Source organism: Anarhichas minor, unplaced genomic scaffold (genome assembly GCF_050575085.1).
Source record: "Anarhichas minor isolate MPS153535 unplaced genomic scaffold, ASM5057508v1 ptg000087l, whole genome shotgun sequence".
Taxonomy (NCBI): Eukaryota; Metazoa; Chordata; class Actinopteri; order Perciformes; family Anarhichadidae; genus Anarhichas; species Anarhichas minor.
Window position 1 is genome coordinate 4055150 of NW_027466533.1, and position 22089 is coordinate 4077238.

The window sequence follows — 22089 nt, forward strand, 5'->3', positions numbered from 1 at the left end:
TATATTGTGTGACCTAACATGCAACATTTGTCACTTGTTTCTTTTATAATACAAAAATGTTTTTTGTCATAAAATATAATTCATGAAAATGTGTTGCACTGTACTTTGGAAATACTATAATATAAAAAATACATTAGTGTTGAGAATGATATCGAGCTCATGGAGTAAAAGTTAGGTTCCACCTCACCGCATTCCATTTAATACTGCAGACACCAAAACTACTACAGACGGATCAGAGTACGGTGCTTGTGCTTAGCCCAGTAAATAAACAAGTCAAAGTCCATTCAGACAGTTGGAATACATTTAAATCAGTCTAAAATCATACACTCTTCAGATAAGATGCCCTGTCCAGTACATGCCACCAGCTCACTGTGCGTCTGGTTTCGAGGCTTCGGGCAGAGCCTCCGTGTGGCTGTCAGCTGAGCTCTGTGTGTCCACAGTCGTCTCCTTGCTCTTGGCTGCATTCTCACTCTGAGCCCGGATCTGTTTCTCCCTCTCCAGTGCTTTCTCCATCTCTGTGTAGTAATCCAGAGCCTTCCGTACCGGGTCGATGATGTGTTGCTGCAGAACGAATGGGGGATTGGTCAAATTACACCCAGAGTGAGCAAACTGTCCCTCAGCCATGTCCACTTCTCATTTAGTAAGTTTATTCCCAACATTATCTACAATGACTTGTCAGAAACAAAGGTTTAGTACATTACCTGGATATTCATGAATCTTTTAAATGAATTACCTCCAAGCAGGGGAAGAGGTTGGCCAGCTCGATGAAGAGAGGCAAAAGGACAAATCTGATGAAGCCTGTTTGAGATGAAGGCTTGTTTACTTTGTCCCGGTCCATGAAGGGCGTGACGGGAAGACCCTCTAACTTCTCCTTATCACTCTGAGGGCAGAGAGAGGGGCGATACATGCAGCGGGGCTGTTAGTTTGATTTGACTTTGTTGCCTCTGAATCTGGCCTGAAAAGTAATTGTATGTGTAAACAACCCTGTATAGTTGTGAAGCTCATATCCACGTGTTGCCACAGTCTTTCCATACAAGAGCACTCGGTCACCTGGTTGTAGAATTCCTGCAGAAGGCAGTCCAACCAGGGCTCAGCCACCTCCATGGGCCGCGCCTCGTTGGATATGTCGCTCACTTTGATCAGAATCATCATCAGCTGTACACACAACAGGAAGGAATCAGATAGACATGAACTGTGAGAGAAACACAGAGGTAAAGAGTTTACCCTCTATCAGTATGATGGGGCCTCACAGAGGCCTGGGCTCCACTGGAAGCAAGAAAAGTTTATAGTTTGTAATTTATACAACCTAATGTTGGCAAAGTCCTTAGAAGGGTTGAAATGTGTGGCCATTAATGCATGCCTCTACATCCAGCAGGCTAAACTAGTGCAATGCTTTCCTTTTGAAATGTATAAACTGTGATGGCGCCTCAGGTCGGCTGTTTTTACATCACATCAGCATGAAATGTTGTCATTTCATGAATATGCTATACATATATTCTTATGCTGTTGGAACAGTCTGCCTGAGGATCTAAGAGAAGCTCAATGTGTTGATATCGTTAATCATAAAAATACAAATACCTCTGGCTTTTGATTAGAATGTTTAAATCCAAATTAAACTATTTATTCAATTTAAGTCATGTTTTAAAAATGCAGGTATTGTTTCTCTTATTTGTCATGGTATTTTATTGGTTATATTATTCCACTTTTATCATTTCTATGTCTTGTGTGCATTTGTCTGAAATAGTTTGACTTTATATTTGTGCCGTCGTATTGTCCTTTTGAATGGCACTAACCTGTATTACAGGTGCATTAGGAATAGATCTTAATGTCCCTTTTTATATACCTCTAAAATGAAATGCAAAGCCCACCCCTCAGTATCATACACAAATACTGTCTGAACATGAAGTTACATGAGTTATGAATATGGAATCATATTGCCACAGAGGCCTGTTTGCTCTCCTCTTACCACTTCTCTGTGGTCCTTGTTGGTGAAGTCAAACGCTGGCAGGATGGACTTGAACCTGTTGAGAATCTCATTGTGCCGCGTCATGTCAGTGGCCAGAATGCATCTGCAATGAGGACATAGAATAAAACCCATAGCCCATGCTGCTGTGCTATCATAACATGAGTAAATGTGCACGCTTAGAGAATCAGAGAGGTGATCTCACTTGATGATCCCTTCTCTAATCCGTTTGTATTGATCCATGGACAAGTTTCTGAAGATGTTGCTCTCTGTCTACAAAACAGAAAGCCCTCTGTTCATGGACAGGCTCCATGTTATGGTGATAGCTCCATACTAAAGTGGATGTGTGATGGCAGCCTGGACAGAACGTTTTGAACAAACAGCGGGTTGTCATCCTTACCTTCTCTAGGATCTCAAAAGCTACAGCACAGTGGTGGTTCTCCAGTGGAGAGATGTCGTTGTAGCGGAGAGCAAGTTCAGTCCGAGCATTTATCTGAAAGAGGTCACACTTCAGTTTGGAGCTTCTGATGAACTTTGAATAGAGTTGATGCTGAAGCGCGTCTGTATGCATTGGTGCGATCGCCACAAGGGACAAAAACAGTCAATGTTTATATAACTTGAGAAAGGTCAAAAACAGCAGACGGTAAACACTGAGGTGATGTCACGGGCTCTGAGTAAGGTAACAAGTACCAGTATATATAAGACGATACAACTGGCCAATTTGAGCAAATATAACAACTATATTGGTAGCGATCAGCATATATGTAATATAGAAATTATTGAATTTATTCAAATTCAAGACATTAGAGTAAAAATCCCCAACACTACGAGATAGCTTTGCCACATTCCTCCACTGTGAAATATCTTGATACATCTCTTGATCAGAATTATTTGATAACCAAATTTAAAGAGTTGGTTCACATTTTTTTCAAGTCTGTCTTAATACATATATGTCCATATTAATAAAGAACGTGTTATTGGTCGTTGTCATTGTTCCTCTTGTCCAAAGCAGCTGTGAAAAGATCCCTTCTTAAAGCATTGTCATGGAAAAGCATTTGCACACCACGTCTGAATTTTTTGTCTCTAAATGTAGCACGTTTAAAAACAAACACAACCTCACATTGTGTCAATCAAGTTTAAATGTTTGACCCGTCAGAGCCACCGTACATGCAGATGTCATCAGCCCAAATCACATCTGATGAGCTGATTGACGTCTGCTAGCACAAAGCACTTTACGACAAACAAAGTAAAGAATACAGAAATGCAGAATTTAAATTTAGATTGTGGCAGGTGATCATGTAGCCCCATTTGGGACTAGCGCTGTCCATTATGCAGTCATTTATTCAGCTTTGTATCGTATAACAACATTTTGAACATTTTGCAATAAACAGAATGATAAAACGCATCGGTCTCAGTGTTCTGTGGGTACCAATTTTTATTGGATGACGGAAAAATGGGAAAAAAACGCTAACCAAATATTTGTACTTGGTGTGCAAAGGCCTTCAGAGGTGTCTCGAAATCCACAAAAAAAGACATTCTTACGTTCAGCTGAAGTGAATATGAGGATTCTAGACAAATCATGTGTGTATCTTTCAAAATGACGCTTTCTGTTGTGGCTCAGCAACTGTCTGCGGCAGCACAAAGAGGGGGTTTCATATACCTGATAGGCGTTGTTGTATCCTGTGTGGTCGAGGTCGTGGCAGACCGCACAGGTCAGCATGATCAGCAGGTCCACGCTGTCCATCTTACTCTTCAGGTCAGTCAGCCAGATCAAACCATACATCTGCTCAGAGATAAATAGTAGTACAGCATGACAACGGGAGACATTATCATGTACTTAATGTGGAAAAAGAAGGCTGCCGTCTACTCTTAAAGATGAAAAGATTTGCTCCAGATGCTTGTTAACTTTGTCTTACTGCTATTTGCTGGTGCAGGTAGATTGCCACTGCTTATCAGAGTTTGTTCATGTTGATATCAGCTGCCTGCTAGCAAATCAATCACTACATTTTTTATCTGAAAAAAATCAGCTGAAAGATGCTAAAAAGCTCAGAGCTTATTGTCCCGCAACCCATTTTCACACTATACATATAGTCATTTTATCCGTTTTTATATACAAATATTGATGAGTGCAGTTTGAAGAACAAGACTTTTAAAGGATAGTGAGTCAACATGCTGCTTCACACAATTACAGACAGATACACAGCCAGCACCATCGGCTTATAAAGTTGATATGGCTAACATGTAAGCATGCAACAATTGCTTGCTTAACCATCCAGCAGTCATGGAGCAACATTGTAATGCATTTTAAGTTCTGTTTCTTGCCACCTGACCAAGTTGTGTCTAATATTGACTCTCCTTTTAGCTCCTGCTTTGGTCTCCACCGTCTCCAGAGAAGGATATCTGGCTCTTCAGCTTGCTAAGTGCACAGATTTTTACTTTGCAAACATTAAGCTATCTGGAGAAGAGCAGATACCGTTGCTTTAGGTGGGTTTATCAAGGTTTTTAATGCAGGCTTATAGAAATGAATCCTTTTTGCATTAACTATTTTTTCAAGAAATGCTAAAGGATATAATTCAAACCAACAAGTGTCTTCTTTCGTGGATGTGTTGAGACAATCGATTGTCCACTGATCTGAGGCGCCTCTTAACTCTGAGGACCAGATGCACTTCACCAATTAACAATCAAGGTGATGGCATAATTGCACTATTTCATGATTACAGACACGATTGGGCTTTCCATGATTTGCTCCGATAAAACGTCTCTCAAAAAAGCGCACACACATACACACACTCACCATCTGGGTGACACAGAAGCAGTGCTTGAAGTTGTGGAAAGGGATGTTGTTGTATCTTCGGTAGACCTCAAACAGGAACTGTTGCAGTACTTCTGGCTCGATGTTGAAAGCCGCTATGAAATCTAAATCTGTGTACATGACCTGAAGGAGCACCATGATCTCTGCGTCCTCCCACTGCCTGCACCGACACACACAAAATACGCCATGGGAGGGCACTTATATCTACAAATACAAATACCAATGCTCATGATTAAAAAAGCAAACATCAAATCGGTTAAAGCAGGGGTCTCAAACTCCCGGCCCGCGGACCGAATCCGGCCCGCCACGTCATTTTATGTGGCCCGCGAATCCGCGAGCAAAAAATAAATAAATAAATAAATAATAATATTTTTTAAAGTTAGACTTCATAATAAAAATATCCCCATAGTCGAAGTTATGAGATTGAAAGTCAAAATGATGAGATACTTAAACACAGTCACAGAAGCAGCTCTTTGGTTACTGTACACTTGACATGAAATGTATTGTGAGCACATTGAAGACTACTTTAAACTGGCTTTAAAACACATGAAATACTTCATGTGGGATTGTGCAAACGCACCCTTGAAAGAATTTTAAACTTTGAACAAAGTTATTGTAATAACTTGTGTTTGATATTTGTCTTTGCTATTTTCTTTAATAGTTTGATCTTTGATAGAGTAATGTGGGTTTCTTAACCTTAAAGTAAAAGGATTTAAGTTATAACAGAAATGTGCTTAAATATATTTTTACATTTACAATATTTTTACACTTGAATAAACAATAATCAAATGCAGAGACAGTTATTTACCAATATGTTACGAGTAGTTACATTTACAACCGGCCCTTTGTGGGCGACCATGATGCTGATGTGGCCCGGAGTGAAACTGAGTTTGAGACCCCTGGGTTAGAGGGTTGGTAATGTTGAGAAACCAGAAAGATTTTTTTTTTTTTAAATGGTCCAACTTAAAAACCCAGCCCTGAGTTGTCAACTCTTTTCCGATGAAGGGAGCTAGCATCACTCGCTCCAAAATTCGCAAAATGTAGCGACTTTTGGACTTTTGGACACTTCCCTTCAGTCCTCCCTCCAAAGCCACTCCCACAAATTATCATTATATACTGTACGTAAACAACCAACATAGCTATTGTTGGTACCCACAGCTGTTGAGCTAGCAGCTGTTGGAAGACTCGGGTGATGACCAATGAGTGCACGGGCAGAATACGCTCAGGCAGGCAGCTCGTCCAATCATCACGTTTGGGCCGATTGCGATGATTGGACGGGCTTGTTGAAGTCCTCGACAGCCACACAAACCAAGCTTTTTTTTCTTGTTTTTGTTTTGTCAGAGCGTCTGATTCATTGATTGCTGTCAGGATGTAATGACAATTTCAATTTAGATATCAAAAATGTTTTTGAAGACGATAACCAACCCTGCCTTTAATGAAGGCACCTCACCTAAAAACATTTTGTGAATTAACATTTTAGTCTCAACAGCATAACATCTGTGATACCATATTTAAAGGTTTCATCCAAGCGTCACACTGTGTATATATATAAAGCAAAAAATACGTTTTGAAAACACTTGCAATAAAGTATAAATGTATATATACAGTATATATAGCTAAACAAAATGTGTCATCTGATAGACTGATATATGTATATATATATATATATACAAACAAGTATTATGTATACAAAGCCTTAACTAATGTATTCAGACGGGGTAGGGAAGAGGTTTAGGTATAAAACGGCTATTATACGAAAAGCATAATAGGTACTAAAATACACTATAATTTATGGGATCTCTTGACACCAATCAAAAATGTAGAATAACACCAGCCTCATCCTTCATAATACCTCTATGCCTACAGAAAATCAGGGTTTCAAAAGAATCCTCTAATTCAGTTTGATCAGGTGACGCCCGAGCTTCAGTTCTCATTCTGTAGCCTGCGCATGGCCGCATATCCATCCACCGCCGCCATTGTGGGTTTGCTTTAAAAGCTTTTTTGGACATGAGCAAGCCTCGCTGAATGCAGCATGCGCTTCCTCCCCATGAAGCCCACTTCAAACATGGTCTCACAAAGACCTTTTGATTTGTGAGCCCTCTGCAGGCCTATTCATATTGAGATGAGTGTGTTCATGAGAGGAAAGGGGTGACGTCTCCCATCCTCAGAAGTGCATTAGAGGTGCTTGTCGGGCACGACCGCCATTAGCCGACCGTCTCCCTCACTGTATACTGAGGACACAGGTGCACTGGTGGTTTGCACACCGTGGTCATGACCATGATGCTGCAGGAGACACTAATCATCTCCAGATTCATACTGGTCGATACTTACCAGTTATCAAAGGTCGGGGTCTTTAAGTACTGCCTCACCCCCTCTGACACTTCCAGGGAGCTGCAGTGGCAACAGCATAAGCATTAATGGTTACTATATTTGAAGATATAATATATGGAGGGCAGTGTAGTTTTTAGTGAGGTTTGCGTGTGAACGTGCCTCATTTGTAGAAACTTTTCACGCACATGCTCGCACTCCTTCCTGGTCTTATGCAGGGTTCTCTTGTGGTAGAAGGGGGAGGGCTTGTGTGTTCCCTCCGACAGGTCTTTAAACAATCCCAGCCAGCTCAGATGCTCCACACTCTGAAAAGAGACGGGTTAGAGCAGCACATCAAATCCCCAGGTTGGCCCTTCAGGAATGACAGATTATCTGTAAACAGCTTCCTGCTAATGCTGGAAACAAGGATGATGACAAAAACAATGAACTAAAGATGTTAAAAAGCTCAGCAGAGCTCAGGGAATCGAGGAGTCGGGTGATAATTCTCTCTGAGGTCATCACATGTGAGCAACCCTTTTCACATTACACATAGTCATTTAATTCACTGCAAAAGTATTTATAAGTGCAGCTTTAAAATACGAAGTAAATCTAATTACAACATTGTTTTTTTCTTACTATCCCACTTCATATGAAACCAAGCAGCAACCTCCGCTTCTGAAAAGTGAAACCAACGCAGAAGTGCCTTAAAGTTGCATTCTTTCTAACGGCAATCAGGCCTCTGGTTGCAAAGACAAGTCTGGTTGTATAGAAGTCTATGAGAAAATGACTCTACTTCTCTCTTGATTTGTTACCTCAGTAAACATTGTAAACATGAGTTTATGGTCTCAATCTCTAGTTTCAAGTCTTCTTCAATACAGCATGATGTTCATTTAGTACATTATGGTCCATTTAGAGTCAAACAGACCATAAAGCAGGGGATGCTTTAGGGCGGGCTTACTGTGATTGACAGGTCTCTGCCACAGCGTTGTCCGGTCTGGGAGTTGTCTGTGTTTTCGTCTTAAAACTTTCCCTTTCACGTGTGTTTTCAGTTCATGAAGGATCATTGTAACATTTTGGTCGACTAAAAATGTCTTCATCATCGTTCGGTTGTACTAAGCTCCACCCTCTCGTGTCACTTCTCGTTGCAAGAAAACAAGATAGACAAAATCGTAGTCCACAAACCAATGGGTGACTTCAGTGTTGGCTTGGGTCAGTAACATTTATTTTTCTGATGAGGATTAAAAAACTCCCGATGCAGATGATTATGATTCGGGGGCAACCGTGGCTTATGGGTAGAGATGGTTGTCCGGTCACCGCAAGGTTCGCGGTTCGATCTTCGGTTTCTACGTGTGCTGTGCCGAAGTGTCCCTGAGCAAGACACTAAACCCCTAACTGCTCCCCGGGCGCTTCTCAGGGGCAGCCCACTGCTCCCAATATATACTAGGGATGGGTCAAATGCAGAGAACAAATTTCCCCACTGCGGGACTAATAAGGGATTGTTTAATCTTTAATTATATTTTTGTGTTATCATATTAATAAGTTCCACGTACTTTGAACCCACATTTGCAGAGTATCTTTACAGAGTACTGCACCTCTAGTTTCTCCTGGAATGAATCCACCTGTTTCTTCATCTCGTACACAACTGCAGGAGTCTCACCGGCCTCGATCAGGATGTTCTTCTCCAGGCCCTGCAGTCTGAGATCACACCGTCAGGGAGGTGTTAAGTCATCACACATCTATATCTTTGGTTTGGGCTGTTCAAAGTCTCAAAGTCTTGCATTGTCCATCTGTCCCTCTGGTTCAAAGTATAAAGCACCTAAACACCTGATCTCTGATTATTCATAAAACTTTGAGAACTGCCTCTTTCACCTTTCACGTTAAATGTGAATCATATTTATCCTCAGGAATATATCTAAGTATGTCCTGTTTCCCTTATTTCCCACCTTTACCTTTTGTCCATAGAGGAGAGGTCAAATCCGAGTGCAACAGCAAGCTCCGCAGCTGGAATCACAAGACAAGAGGAAGTCCATCAACAAGTTTGAAATGAGCCCATGCACTGCGATTCCCAGGGTGCAAAGTTAAAGATACCTAACGGCTCACTCTTGCTGTCGGCGGCCACCACCTCCAGCTTGTAGCAGGAGTTTGGGCTGTTGGGCTCCAGACTCGGGGAGATGTTGATGATGTTGCCTTTGGGGTTGTACAGCTTCAGGATGTCATGGGGTCCTGCCTCGGCTGCACAGCGGAACAGATCTGAAAAGGAACAGCTCACCGCTCAGTTCACACTATGCCCTGAGAAATGATTTCACAGTTTACCTCAACTGCTCAGGAAGACCATGGGGTGTGGCTGGAAAGCCCTGGTAAGAGGTCCTTGAGTTATAATATATTTGTCAAGCTTTTAGGTACCTGTTTTTAAAAGGAACCCTTAATGAATGGTTAATAAGTTGTGTTTTTCTTTCAGTTTATTTTTTGGGCAATGTTCTGCCTTTAGAGAGGAGAGAGAGAGAGAGACTGGGGAGGAGGGAGAGAGGGATCCACATGCAGCAAAGAGCCACAGGTTGGATTCAGACCCGGGCCTTGGTACATGAGGCACCCAATCCTTTATTATTGTGAACAAAATCTTTAAATATCTTCACAGATCATACAATTATTATCATCAAACCAGTAATAAGAACAACTTGTGAGTTGCCAGATTGTGCAAAAAGACCTCTGGAACAGGGCTGCAGAGGATCTTGACCAAAATCCATTTTTAACAACTTATTATAACCAAATGTATCCATGTATTTGCAAATAGAAAGGATAGACAGAGGCCAAAGGTTTTTTTCATTACTTGGGTTACTGATCTATAAGTGTTCAATCATATATTGACATTAATAAAAGCACTTACAAGCCCTTTATAAAGTGTGCCGTGTTTGAAAGTGCTACCACTTTTATATCACACTACCACAGAGGCAAGCAGATTATACAGCTAGATTAGCAATAATCCAATCAACACAAGCTAAAAACAATTAACGAACAACCGTCTCATTGACATTATATGTGGGATCTTCAATAGCCACATGAAACAAAGCACATAAAGAGCATGTGAAGCCAGAGCTGGACAAAGCCTTCACCCTGTGTGACCCTAGAGGAGCTGTCAGTGGCAGCTGTTTGGCTGTCCGACGCTCAGACAACCTCCTTCACACTTATACAGCTGTTTCACCTGCTGGTCCAACGACCGACTGTGCTTCTGATCCACGCACTAATCAAGATTGTTTCCTTGTCTATTTTAAGAAAGAAATAGCTGTTAGAATATGTCTGTCAGTCAATCTGTTAATGCCATTCAAATTTAGATTCCATAATAACATGTCAGATATTCACATTATATAAATGTAAGTGTAAAATCCTGGTAAAAGTGGGAGAATTTTGGAAAAGCAATTTTTATTACATAGAAAAATGCAGATCATATTTTTAAACATTATATTTGACATACCTTAAAACTCCTTTCTCAAACAAATAAGTGAACTTTAACATCATTCCCTGCGCTCCTACCTTTGACGTCCTCAGCAGGGCAATCCACCAGGAACTCAGCCTGCTCCGGTGTCCCATTCATGGTGAAGTAGATGAGTTTTGTTGCCATGTCATGAATTCAGAGCCACCGATGTTGCTGTGTTCAGTGCTGATCTGGATCTAAAGTCTGTCTCGCCTCATTACTGGTAAACACTCCTCCCCCTTGTTTTTATTCTCTCCACCTCCTCCTGTGCTCCTCCTTCTCCTTTCCTTCATTTGTACTGTAGCGTTTCTCCAAACCACACATTAGAAGGCTGATTAATTCAAAGCAACCCAAAGGTTTCCCCCCTTTGTGTTTATTCTTGTATTTGTTGTTCGTTTGATCTTTTTGTGGACGCCCATTTCCACCATTTAAAAAAAGGAAGAAAAAAACACACTATTAAGTCTCATTAGTAAGTGTTCAAATAAAAAAATATTATAAATATATTAAATTATACATTATTATCTAGTGATTATGAGATGGTATTTTGAAGTTGTATGTTTTAATTCATTTTCACTAAATAGTCTATTATAATTATGAGATAATAAGTCAATTTATCTAATGATGAGATACCTCAAAATATATATATATATATATTATTTCATTTTATTTTATTTTATTATCAGAACAGTGATGAAACTTTCACCCTGAAACTGCACACTCTAGTACAGTAGGTGACGGTATGCACCTATTGAAGTTGGTTGCGATCCGCCAATCAAATTTAAAGAAGAAGAAGAGATACCTCAAATTTGTGAGAATAAGTTGGAATAAGTAATTGTAATAACAATGGAATAAAACAACTATAAACATTTATATAACTAATAAAATCAAATAAGAAATTGTTGGAATTCAAAGGGTATTTAAATGTTATGAACTACAATACCATGCAGTACATGACTTGTGCATCGTGCAAACTATTTTAATGGTAATATATGCTACAGTCTTATACATGCAGAAAACGGTAAATCAAAATGATGAGATACTATTATATAATTAGGAGGTAATGGTTATAGAAAACACACTAATGTCGTGTTTTTGTTTCAAGTGGCAGAAATGAACGAGTGCTACTGTAAAGATATTTAGTTAATCCTCCATGCCGGTAGGCGGCGCTGTGTCGAGCGCACCGCTGTAGATAATGCAGCCGTACCTCCCCTCTGTACTTCGTCTGTCGTCGCCGCATGGGCAAGCGGATGAAGAGACCAGCGTGGTACGCAGAGAGTTGAGTGACGCCGTTGCTTGTACTCTACAGTTTATGTCTTCGTATCGTTAATTCATCGAAATGACTGAAAGTAAAGCAGGGACGGCTCCTAAGCCGGCCAAAGAGCTGCTGGCTTTGAACCCCAAACAAGAGTCCGAGTTCAAGAAGAAGGTGCAGGAGGCGAAGAAGAACAAATCTAGCAAGGTGGGTCGAGAGGAAACAGTGGCCCTGAAGGAGCCATGGATTCACGCAACACGAGGGTGCTATTTCTTTATTGATTCATCAGCGGCTTCTTACCGTAGGTACACTTCATTCCGTCACCCGTCGGATTGTGGGACCTAATTAGACGTTTCAGCTATCGTGAATTAGCATTCAATATATCGAAGTGATATCTCTCAAAGATAATGGGAGAGCTTTTTTCTTTTTTTACAACGTTGTCGTCGTTATTTAGCCACAGTCCGGTACTTTTAACGTAGTAACGGTTATCTTCGTGGTATTTATATTCGACAGGGTTATACACTTTGATACAGGCCGAAGCAGAAACTGGGTCTGTCTACCGTTGAGCTACCGTTCAACAATTCACACCGGAACACGTTTATTTTTGCTGTTTATCCCCAAAAAAAAAAATATATGTAAATTAAAAGAATCTATTTACATTATTTGGAGACAATAGGTTAATTTCACTGCAGACATTAAAACACGCACAGGTGCTACTAATGACACTACAGCTCTGTTCTAGTGAAGTACTCAGTAAGTCATGACCATGTGAGAGAGTGCACGTGCACCGGGAACCTGAAACCTGAAACCTGAAGCAGCTTAATGGAACTCAGCCATCCATTTTATTATTTACACATGTGACATGTAATGAAAAGGCCTAAATCTGTTTACAACTCAGTTGAAATGTACAGACATAGCATCCATGGATAACTGATTATTGCGTTTCATCACACAATGTACAAGTGTTCAGTTATTTCCTATGTAACTTCTATGTTGTTCTTCTACAGGGGGGGCATTTGGACCCTGGAGTGGTTTATGTGGGCCACCTTCCACACGGGCTGTTTGAACCTCAGCTCAAGTCTTACTTCGAACAGTTTGGGAAGGTCCTGAGGCTGCGGCTGTCCAGGAGTAAAAAGGTAGCACGGCTGAAGACTACATAGGCTCCACAAACATGTGGGACACCTCAAACAGACTGTGCTCTCATAATATAACAACAACTACACATATTTTTCTTAGTTTCCTATCCTGTGCATTACACCTAATGCGATAGTAGAGATGTAGATTTTTCCGGTTTGCTCTGACGACATGTTGGAGAAAGCAGTTGACATCCTGCTGAGGTTTGGCTCACTGAAAATGACCTCAGATGTCACAGTGGTCTGAGGTCAGATATCTGAGCCCAAAGTATTGTGGTGCATTAAGCTTATCTCCTGCTCAGTCATTGGCAGAGCGATAAAACCCTTGTACCCACAAAAGATCAAGTCATTTGTAAATATTCTCTGTCACGATATGTTATGTTTTCTGGTAATATATAATAATAACAATAAATAACTAAATAGTCTAGGAAATAACCACATGATAAGCCTATTTTTTATGATCATGTGTGAAGGAAATTGACAAGGAAAACAATACTGAGTATTTTTTAAACTTAAGAACAAACTGTCTCAAGTGAAATTATGTCAAAAATATTTCCATGTCTGTTTGCATGCATGCTCACAAATACAGGCTAATCGGGTTAAGACTATAATTTGATTTAACTACATTAGTCTATTTCCTGAAGCAGAAATTGTATCGATTCACGTTTGTGCTTGTTATTATCAATTTATTTGATTTATCTTCATCACAATTTGAATCCTTTGAAGTCGATAAATTACCACGTTGAATTGTCACCCAGCCCTCGCTTATTCAAATGCAGATGTTGGGTGTGAAACTATTGAGGTGCATGCGATGTTCACCCTTTTTTCCGTCTGTTTGTCTCAGACAGGTGGAAGCAAAGGCTATGCATTTATAGAGTTCGACTGTGACGAAGTAGCCAAAATTGTTGCAGAGACCATGAACAACTACCTCATGGGAGAGAGACTCATCAAATGTGAGTATGGCTCACGTTACCAGCATGATTAACAGGCTCAATCAGAAAAGATATGATCCGACAGATCCCCGCAGTGCCATGATGGAAATAATAATGAAATGAGAACGGTAAAGATAGACGATAGTTTATACCCATGTACTCACTGATGACTGTTCCCTAGGTCACCTGGTCGCACCAGAGAAAGTGCACGAGAAGCTGTTCGTCGGCTCCCAGAGGGAGTTTAAGAAGCCATCACTTCCTGCTGTGGCCCGCTACAACAAGACCCACACAGAGGAGGAGGTGACCAAGATGAAAGACAAACTGCTGCGGAAAGAAGCCAAGCTCCGCAAGAGACTGGCAGCACACGGCATCGACTACGACTTCCCTGGATTTGTAAGTGCTTTGAGACCGAGATGATGACTCGACACGGCAGCTGCTGTGTGTTTATCTGAGCTAGACAAAAATAAGTCATCCCTGGAATGACAGTCAACCTTGCAACTCTCTTAATATCGGCCCTTGGAATCTTCACATCAGAATAAAAGTAAATGTCTTCAAAATGTGGAAATGTCATGCGAGCCGTGATAATTGACACCCTCTTCCATCAAATCCGAGTTTTCTATGCGTTCAACATTGTAGAGCTATTCTACTCGTATCTATTCTTTGCTTGGTTGGTGTCAGTTTGACCTTTAGTGCTCCGTTTGTGTTCCCAGGCCACCCAGGTGCCCCAGAAGAAGAAGTCCTCTGATTCCATGGAGGCGTCGACGTGTAGCGATGTAAGGCAGACACTCTTATTTATCATATTGATCTCTTGGCTCAGACTGAAAATGACCCCAGGTGAACCAGTGATCTGGGGTCAGATTACTGCGCCTATAGCACTGTGGTGCATTAAGCTTATTGCGTGTGTCTCCTAGTGGCTGCGTGATAAAACCCATGTACCAACACTGTATGGAAAATCAAAGATGTATTATTATCGCATTCTTCTTATTCCATTCTTATTAGTATTATTATTGCATCTTTATTACTATTATGGGATTATTAGTTACTCGGGCTTCTCTCTCTCGTCTCTATCAGTTACAAATATCACACACTCATAGACAAACACGTGTGCCCTGGTATAGAAACGACTGCTTTGTGTATTTGTAATAACAGTACTTTGGATTTATAGTTATTATTTTTGCATTTTCTTTTGTCTTAGTTCCAGTGCATCCCGATATGTTTTATGTGCCTGCCCCTCGCACCAGTAGGAAAAAGATTCAAGAGTAAAACAAATCAACCCCCCCCCCCCCCCCCCTCCGTACCAGAATGAGCATCTAATGAGCTCCTCTTGTCCATTTCAGGACACCACGCCAGTCTGCACCCCCTCCGTCCTGGAGAGGCGGAAGTCCATGGTCGTCGTCGTCGATGACGACGATGATGAAATCATCATTAAGATGCCTCCTATAGTGAAGGATGAAGAGTGCTCCTCGGAGGAGGAGGAAAACGTCGATGGCTCTGAGAGCGAGGAACCCGCTGAAGCGGACGCAGAGTGAAAGTCCTCACTGTGTTGTCGGTGACTTGGGCCTCTGGCCGTCACGGTACAGCTGCACACATCAGGCTCACCTTTGAACTGTGTTCAGAAATCCCAGTGCGTCTTTCAGTGTGTGGAAATCCCACTACATTTGAGGAAGACGCCCCTATGAAAGTTTCCACCATAACTGTGGGTACCACAGTAGTGAGTACCGTGGGGGAGCTTGCGAAACCATCACAGTGAGCCTGAGTAACGGGCCAGTTCTGACTGGACTTCTTTGACAAATGTGTATTTCAGTCTTGGAGCAGGCGGCTTCCTTTGCCACATAGGGCCCCAATGTTGATGCAAAACAGGCATTTTTACTTCGTCATGCACACTTGTCTAACAGCGTGGTTAAATTTGTACTATATAAACTATGATCTTTCAAAATAAATGTGAGAATGTACAATCCAAAGAGGTCCTCTTGTTGTGGTGTTTTCTTTCAGAAGAACAAGCTAATAGAAAATCACTCACATACACACACTAGCGGAGCAAAAAGGCGTTTCGACGTGTCATTGTAGGAAATGCGTGTAAGTAAAATAAATGAAGTGAATCTGGCTGCTTCGGTTTCTGGGTTCTGATATTGTCCATCGTTATGTTATTAGGAACACCTGTGCCAGTAACGTCTGCCAATTCATCAGTGACGCAATATGAAATTCTGCAATAATTAAAATTGTTAATGTTTCCACAACCCAATGGAAATGATTGTAGTGTTAACCCTGATTGAATATGTGATTGAACACGCATCACTGGCCCCAGGTGTCCAGTAGATGTCGCTAGACGTCGAGTTATACACGCCGACGTTTCTCTTTTTTCTTGCATTGCCATGCGACAGTTTTCCAAGTGCCAACATCATCCCTGGATCGAGTGCGCCTGCGCACGACGATCCCATTCTTGTCCTGCAGGCAGCATTCCGGGTGGAGAGTGTGAGTGAGAGAAAGAGAAAGGCAGAAGATATTTGAGGCCGAAGACGGCACATTTAAGCCGAGAAACGCGAGCTGAATGTCCGAACCAGCGGCGGCGTTTCAGCAGGATATGGTGAGTAGGAGAATAGGTGTTGTGGGTCCACCTCCTCGCCTCCTTGTCACATTGTCTTCTCTTTGTGCTGCCCTGTCTGAACTGACGTTTCATTGAAAGGAAGGGCTTCGCTAGGGGCTAGCTTTAGCCTTTATTCCCGAAACACACCTACTCTGTCTGCTACAGTGGAAAAGGTTGGCCAGCTGTTTCAGAGAGAAACAAAGGAAAGGAGTGCTTCATGGCCGCGGGGTGAATTCCAGGGAGCGCGTTTGTTTGACGTGAGCAGTGTCTAGTGACGTTAGCTGTCAGAGGCGCTCCTTGGGTTGGCATAGCTAGCAGTGATGGTCGGGCTCTGGGCTAGCTGGAGCTCAGCTAACGTAAAAAAAAAAAAAAGCAGAGGGGTGTGCGCGCGTGCGTGCGTGTGAGACAAGACAGACACAAATGTGCTCCATGATGAATGGCTTGTCAAAGGTGAGAGTAGGTCTGATGTAAATTAAACAGTGTTAAATATTCATGTAATTTTAATAATATAAACGTATAACGATGCTATAACACAATTAAATGTGAATTACACGTACTGCATTTTCATGGGTTAGATTTAACAGCTCGAAGAGCTTCATCATTATAGACCGCATACATTCTTACATACATCTATTACACTCAGTCAGGTGCAGTTTCTTCAGCATTTACTTACTTACACACACTTAAATGTCAATGCATACATACATGTTGACGCATGCTTATACACATGCATACAGTCTGTTATATCGGCTCTGTTTTAATCTGGTATGTTTTATCTGCTCATTGCTTAGCTGTTTTTTGCAATATATATTATTTATTGAAAACAGTGTTAAATATATGACATAACAATAAACATGTAGATGCCCATTTTCAATATATATATTTTTAAATAGAAAATAAAATTGTGAATAAGAAACAACCTAGGACTCATAAAAAACAACCCAAAACATTCCCACACCTCACCCTGGCTTTTTGTAGAATAAAGAGTGCACACACACGTCACAGAATGAAGCAAACCAGGCCTGTACAGGTTGTACAGCTGTGTTAACTACAATTCAAAATAACCAGAGATGGGGGCTGCAAATTAGCTTCAGCTATTCAGCCGTCCTCTGGTAGATAATGTCACACAGAAAGCCTGGGGCATATGATCGAGCAGTTTGGAACTGCAGCAAATAAACAGCACAGGGACGTCCTTGTGTCTTATTTGGAGTTGCTACTGAAGCTCGGCCCCTGAGGGCGGTGGTGGGCTGACGAGCTGTCAGAGATGGGGGGGGGGGGGGGTCATTCTGAGCCTCGAGTCAACTGTCACTTTGTTTTTGAACGTTGATTACCCTAAAAGTGTTGATTATAATCTATTCCTGAAAGTAGATGAGTTTGTGAAGCTGCACAGGTTGTAACTTGTCATCACTGACTGCTGGGTGTGGTTCGGCCATGTTCTCTTATTCAACAAATATTACCCCAAAGTACTGGGGACTTACTTACAACATGGCCAAAAGTACTTGGACACCCAAACCTAACACCTTTTATGTGATGTTACATATCTCTCTCCAAAACTCTGACAATGAATCTGCTGATAAAACAGCCTCAACTCTTCAATTACGACTCTTCACGAGATTTGAAGCCGGCTGCAGAGATGTGTTAGTTATTATTATTAGTTCAGCTACTGGAGCGTTTGAAATGTCGGCCACTGATGTCGGGTGAGCACAAACAATTTAGCGACGAATTGATTGTCTGTCGATCAATTGAAACATTAGATTTTTTTTTCATCATCAATTTACACATGATTTAAGCCTTTTTTAAAACATTATCTGGCTTCAGCTTTCTAAATATGAGGATTTTTATGTGATTGTGAACTGAATATCTTCTCTTTGAAATGTTGGTTTGACAAAACAAGTGATCTGAAGACATCACCATGGCCACTGCGGAGAACTCAAGGACATTTCTTTTCACATTTCAGACCATCAAATGGTTAACAAAAATAATGGCCAGATAAGATGAAGATAAAGAGGTTTTTATTGTCATTGTAGTGATACAACGACATTTCGTTTGGTAGCCCTCAGCCAGCCAGCAGCAGGGAACAACAGCAACGATAAACAATATACAAGATGAATCCATAAAAGTATAATTGTATGTAGTGGCATCATGATTTTTTGCAGACAAGAGGAGCAATATACTTTTGGCTACATATTGTAAAACACTGTCAGTTTTCTATTAGGTGAACACTCTCTTTTTACCGTTAAATCAAAAATCTGAAAGTAATTTAGAGTGATGCATTGTGATGCACCAGGAGGAATCGACAATGACGAGGGTTTCTGATGAACTGACTGCTGTCTGCTGTCCTCTCTGCTCCTTTAGGGCTCTCCAGGGCAGATCCCGGGACAACAACTGGAGCTCTAAGCTAGCCCTCTCCATCCATCTCTGTTTGCAGCCCTGCACGCTGCTCGCCAAAACCACCTCTTCTACCCCTGCTATAGTGGTTTGGCCCAGACTCCTTTAAGAGAAGAAGAGGGGGGGAAAAATCCCAAGTGGGAGGGAATAGTAAACTTTCCCCAGCTGCTGCCCAGACACACACATGCTGCATTGCCGCCATTCCCCAAGCCCTGCTCCATCCATCCCTAGGGCACGGCCACAAGCTCGCTAGCTAGCTAGCTAGCTCTTGGCACAAAGACGAGGCCTGTCCTCAGGGGTTAAAAATACAAGCAGACTGTGTACACTTGCCTCCTTTCATTTTTTTTTCTCCCTTTTCCGGGTCACCCAGACAAACACTCATTAACTGGGGCTCCTTTTGTTTAGCCGTCGTTCTCGCTGCTTTGAGCAGTGGGGCATTGCTCGCAGCAACAAGCCAGCCAGCCAGTCAGTCATTCAGCCAGGCAGACGGAGGAAGACAGAAGGTACCAGAGGCCAGCATGATGGAGCCTAGTATGGAGAGCTGCCTGGTCCAAGTCCTGCAGAAGGACATGGGCCGCCGGCTGCAGGTGGGGCAGGAGATCATTGATTACATCTTGGACAAGGACAAGTCCCACGACCTGGAGCAGGATCAGACAGCGCTGGACAAGATGGTCGACGGCATCGCCAGCTCCTGGGTCAACTGCAGCAACTTCAAGGTAAACGATAGGGATTAGGGAACAGTATCAAGTTGTGGGCAGGTTTCCACACACCTGCACCCACACTGGTTTAGGCGTTCACTATAACCAAATAGCTTTTTGATTCCCCATTTGCATTCTGTTTTAGACAAAAGCACATCACTGCACTCTGCCATCTCTGTGTGTGTGCACTTTTCATCCTCAATTGACAACTCATTTTCTGCAATTGTGGAATGACTCTATGTAAGAGGTCGTGTTTTGTTCAACAGACTGTTAGAATAGTTCAGTGTATGAGGAAGTGCCTGTGAGTTCAGTGCAGCTGTATGGTTTGACTCTCTGGTTCAGTCATGTAGCTGTGTTTTCAAACGTCCACACAGGGCTGAACATCGACAGCTCTTCTCACATAGGTCTCCTGGGGGGGCTGCTTTGTTTATCCACTTAAACACTCATTCCACCACAGCACCAAAGTCCGCTCTCTCTTGGCTTTCGGTTGTCGCCATTTAGACTTTTGGCAACCCGAAGTGATACGAGAGGGTTGAGCTGAGTACAACCGAACACTGAATAAGACGTTTGTAGGCGATGAAAATGTTAGTTAACTTTTATGAAGTGAAAACATTTGACTCTAAATGGACTATAAAGTACTAAATGAACATCATGCTGTATTGAAGAAGACTTGAAACTAGAGATTGAGACCATAAACTCATGTTTACAACGTTCACTGAGGGAATAAATGGAATGAGAAGTAGAGTAGCAGAGAATATTAATGAATATAGAGGAAACACTGATGTATGATAGATACTGTTGGCCTTTAAATCAAATAGAGTAACTTGAAAAATATCTCTGCTGCAGTGTAAGCTCGTTGTGGAATTCTGCGTTTCCATTTTATGATTAGACTGCACTTCCATCTTATTGTACAGCCATATAATAGCCTTTTCTAGTTTGTCTTTGGGCTGTAAAGTAAAATGTTCTCAGGCAAGCAAAGGCACACAGCATTATTGTTTCCCCTCACCATAGGACTGGCTCACATTCTTCTTCTGTGGTTGATTGTGCTTTATTTTGGAGTTTGATCAAGGACAAAATGTAATCTGACCCTGAATTGTGTTTCCATCAGCAGTTCTTCAGTGGCCAGCCACAGGGTGCTTTCTCTGCCATAACGGTTGGAACACATTGTTTACTAGATGTCTGATTTCATGTGGGGATATGGTGCTTTTACATCACTTGGGCCCAAACGATATCAGTGATATCTGCCTGAACCTCAGCGCCCTACATACTGCAGCTCAGCCCTCTCTGTCCCTGCAGGCCCCGGGCTGTGATGCCATGTTGTGCATTGAAGATTTTGTGTGCTTCAAATGACCATGTGGGCTATGTTGCACTGCTGCATTTCTGCTCCCAGACGTCTGGCACATGCCTGAGAGAAATGGTGATGAGAGGCTAGGGAGAATTTGAAACGTGAGTTTAGGAAACGGGGCAAGAGAGGCTGAACCGGATCTGGCCCGGCTACGATCGAGGTACCGGAACTGATAGGGCTGCGAGACACGCAGCTCTACGTTTTCAGTGTTGTTAGTTAGCCCAACACGGGCTGTATCCTCAGCACAGGCCGAGCTGATCACTTGGCAACTAATGTGGAAACTATTTAGTGCGAGAGAGAGAGAGAGAGAGAGAGAGAGAGAGTGTGATGGATTCATTCGCCATAAATGGTGCTTTGGGCGGATGCCTCCAATACCAAGCAACTGTTTAAAGGGAGAGCTGTGCAGTCGTTCTCCTCGCCTAAGCTTCAGTCATCCAGTGTGTTGTCTCTGCTGAACATGCCTTCTCTGTTTAGTTAACAAACATCAGGTTGTTGAGCTGCGTACTGGTTAGCTGACACGATAGGTGAGAACTCCTTTTTGCAGAGGAACAGATGTAGCTCAGAGAGTTTAACGTCACTTCAAGCTCACAGTTTAGCATTGCAGTATATGCTGTATATTCTTGTTTCAGGAGGTGTCAGGCTGTAACCTTTGTGCTGTTCAGCTTTCTTCAAATGGTTACTTTGGTCCTTGGTCATGTTTGCATACGTTATCTGACGGTGTGCTTTTGTTTGGCTAGTCTCAGGCGTGCTTGCTGACACTACCTGCTCCAGCTAAGCTGTCATGATGTAATCTAGTGTACAAGATAATAACGGAGGATCTCATCTTCACCGTGGCAGACCTGGTGACCCACAGGGACCTGGTGACCCACAGGGACCTGGTGACCCACAGGGACCTGCTGCCTCGCAAATTCTCCATGCTCCTCAGGAACTCGACAGGAGAAAGGCCGACTGGTCTTGTATTGGTAACAGAACATACTTGATCACAGTAGAGTTGTTCATCTCGGGAAAATCAGATTTTACAGGTCATTCTAAATCAAGGTTAATATCCCAAAGAAATGACAGTATGGAAGTCCTAAAGAACCTCTTGTGGTGTCTTTATGAGAATCGTACAGCCTACATAATGTGCTACTACTTCACCATCTCTTTTCTGACCGATAAAGGACCCTCGTTACCGATGCACAATACCGGTTAAATCCATCATTTACC

General features: G+C 42.1%; 3 protein-coding genes and 2 non-coding genes across 5 annotated transcripts in view; 4 read left to right on the plus strand and 1 right to left on the minus strand.

Annotated features, from left to right (window-relative positions):
* Positions 1–112: 112 nt before the first annotated feature.
* Positions 113–10827, minus strand: LOC142938548 (high affinity cGMP-specific 3',5'-cyclic phosphodiesterase 9A). The gene is made up of 12 exons (XM_076081805.1): positions 10611–10827; positions 9183–9332; positions 9032–9083; positions 8633–8777; positions 7288–7408; positions 3624–3799; positions 2364–2456; positions 2169–2236; positions 1967–2069; positions 1051–1155; positions 734–880; positions 113–561 (listed from the first exon to the last, which is right to left on the minus strand). Exons 1-12 carry the CDS (start codon positions 10696–10698, stop codon positions 367–369), a joined length of 1443 nt encoding a protein of 480 aa, XP_075937920.1. The 5' UTR covers positions 10699–10827; the 3' UTR covers positions 113–366.
* A 953-nt stretch (positions 10828–11780) lies between these two features.
* Positions 11781–15829, plus strand: nifk (nucleolar protein interacting with the FHA domain of MKI67). The gene is made up of 6 exons (XM_076081915.1): positions 11781–12010; positions 12811–12939; positions 13781–13889; positions 14050–14261; positions 14579–14641; positions 15206–15829. Exons 1-6 carry the CDS (start codon positions 11888–11890, stop codon positions 15395–15397), a joined length of 828 nt encoding a protein of 275 aa, XP_075938030.1. The 5' UTR covers positions 11781–11887; the 3' UTR covers positions 15398–15829.
* Positions 13146–13275, plus strand: LOC142938662 (small nucleolar RNA ACA64). Its single transcript, XR_012949681.1, has one exon. It is a non-coding gene; the product is annotated as a small nucleolar RNA ACA64 (small nucleolar RNA).
* LOC142938663 (small nucleolar RNA ACA64) lies at positions 14682–14812 on the plus strand. Its single transcript, XR_012949682.1, has one exon. It is a non-coding gene; the product is annotated as a small nucleolar RNA ACA64 (small nucleolar RNA).
* Positions 15830–16318: 489 nt separating the features above from the next.
* clasp1a (cytoplasmic linker associated protein 1a) overlaps positions 16319–22089 on the plus strand; it is a 78331-nt gene continuing 72560 nt past the window's right edge. Inside the window, exons 1-2 of the mRNA XM_076081958.1 lie at positions 16319–16452; positions 18808–19556. Of these exons, the coding sequence (XP_075938073.1) occupies positions 19359–19556 (198 nt within the window). The 5' untranslated portion in view covers positions 16319–16452; positions 18808–19358. The remainder of the gene's footprint in view (positions 16453–18807; positions 19557–22089) is intronic.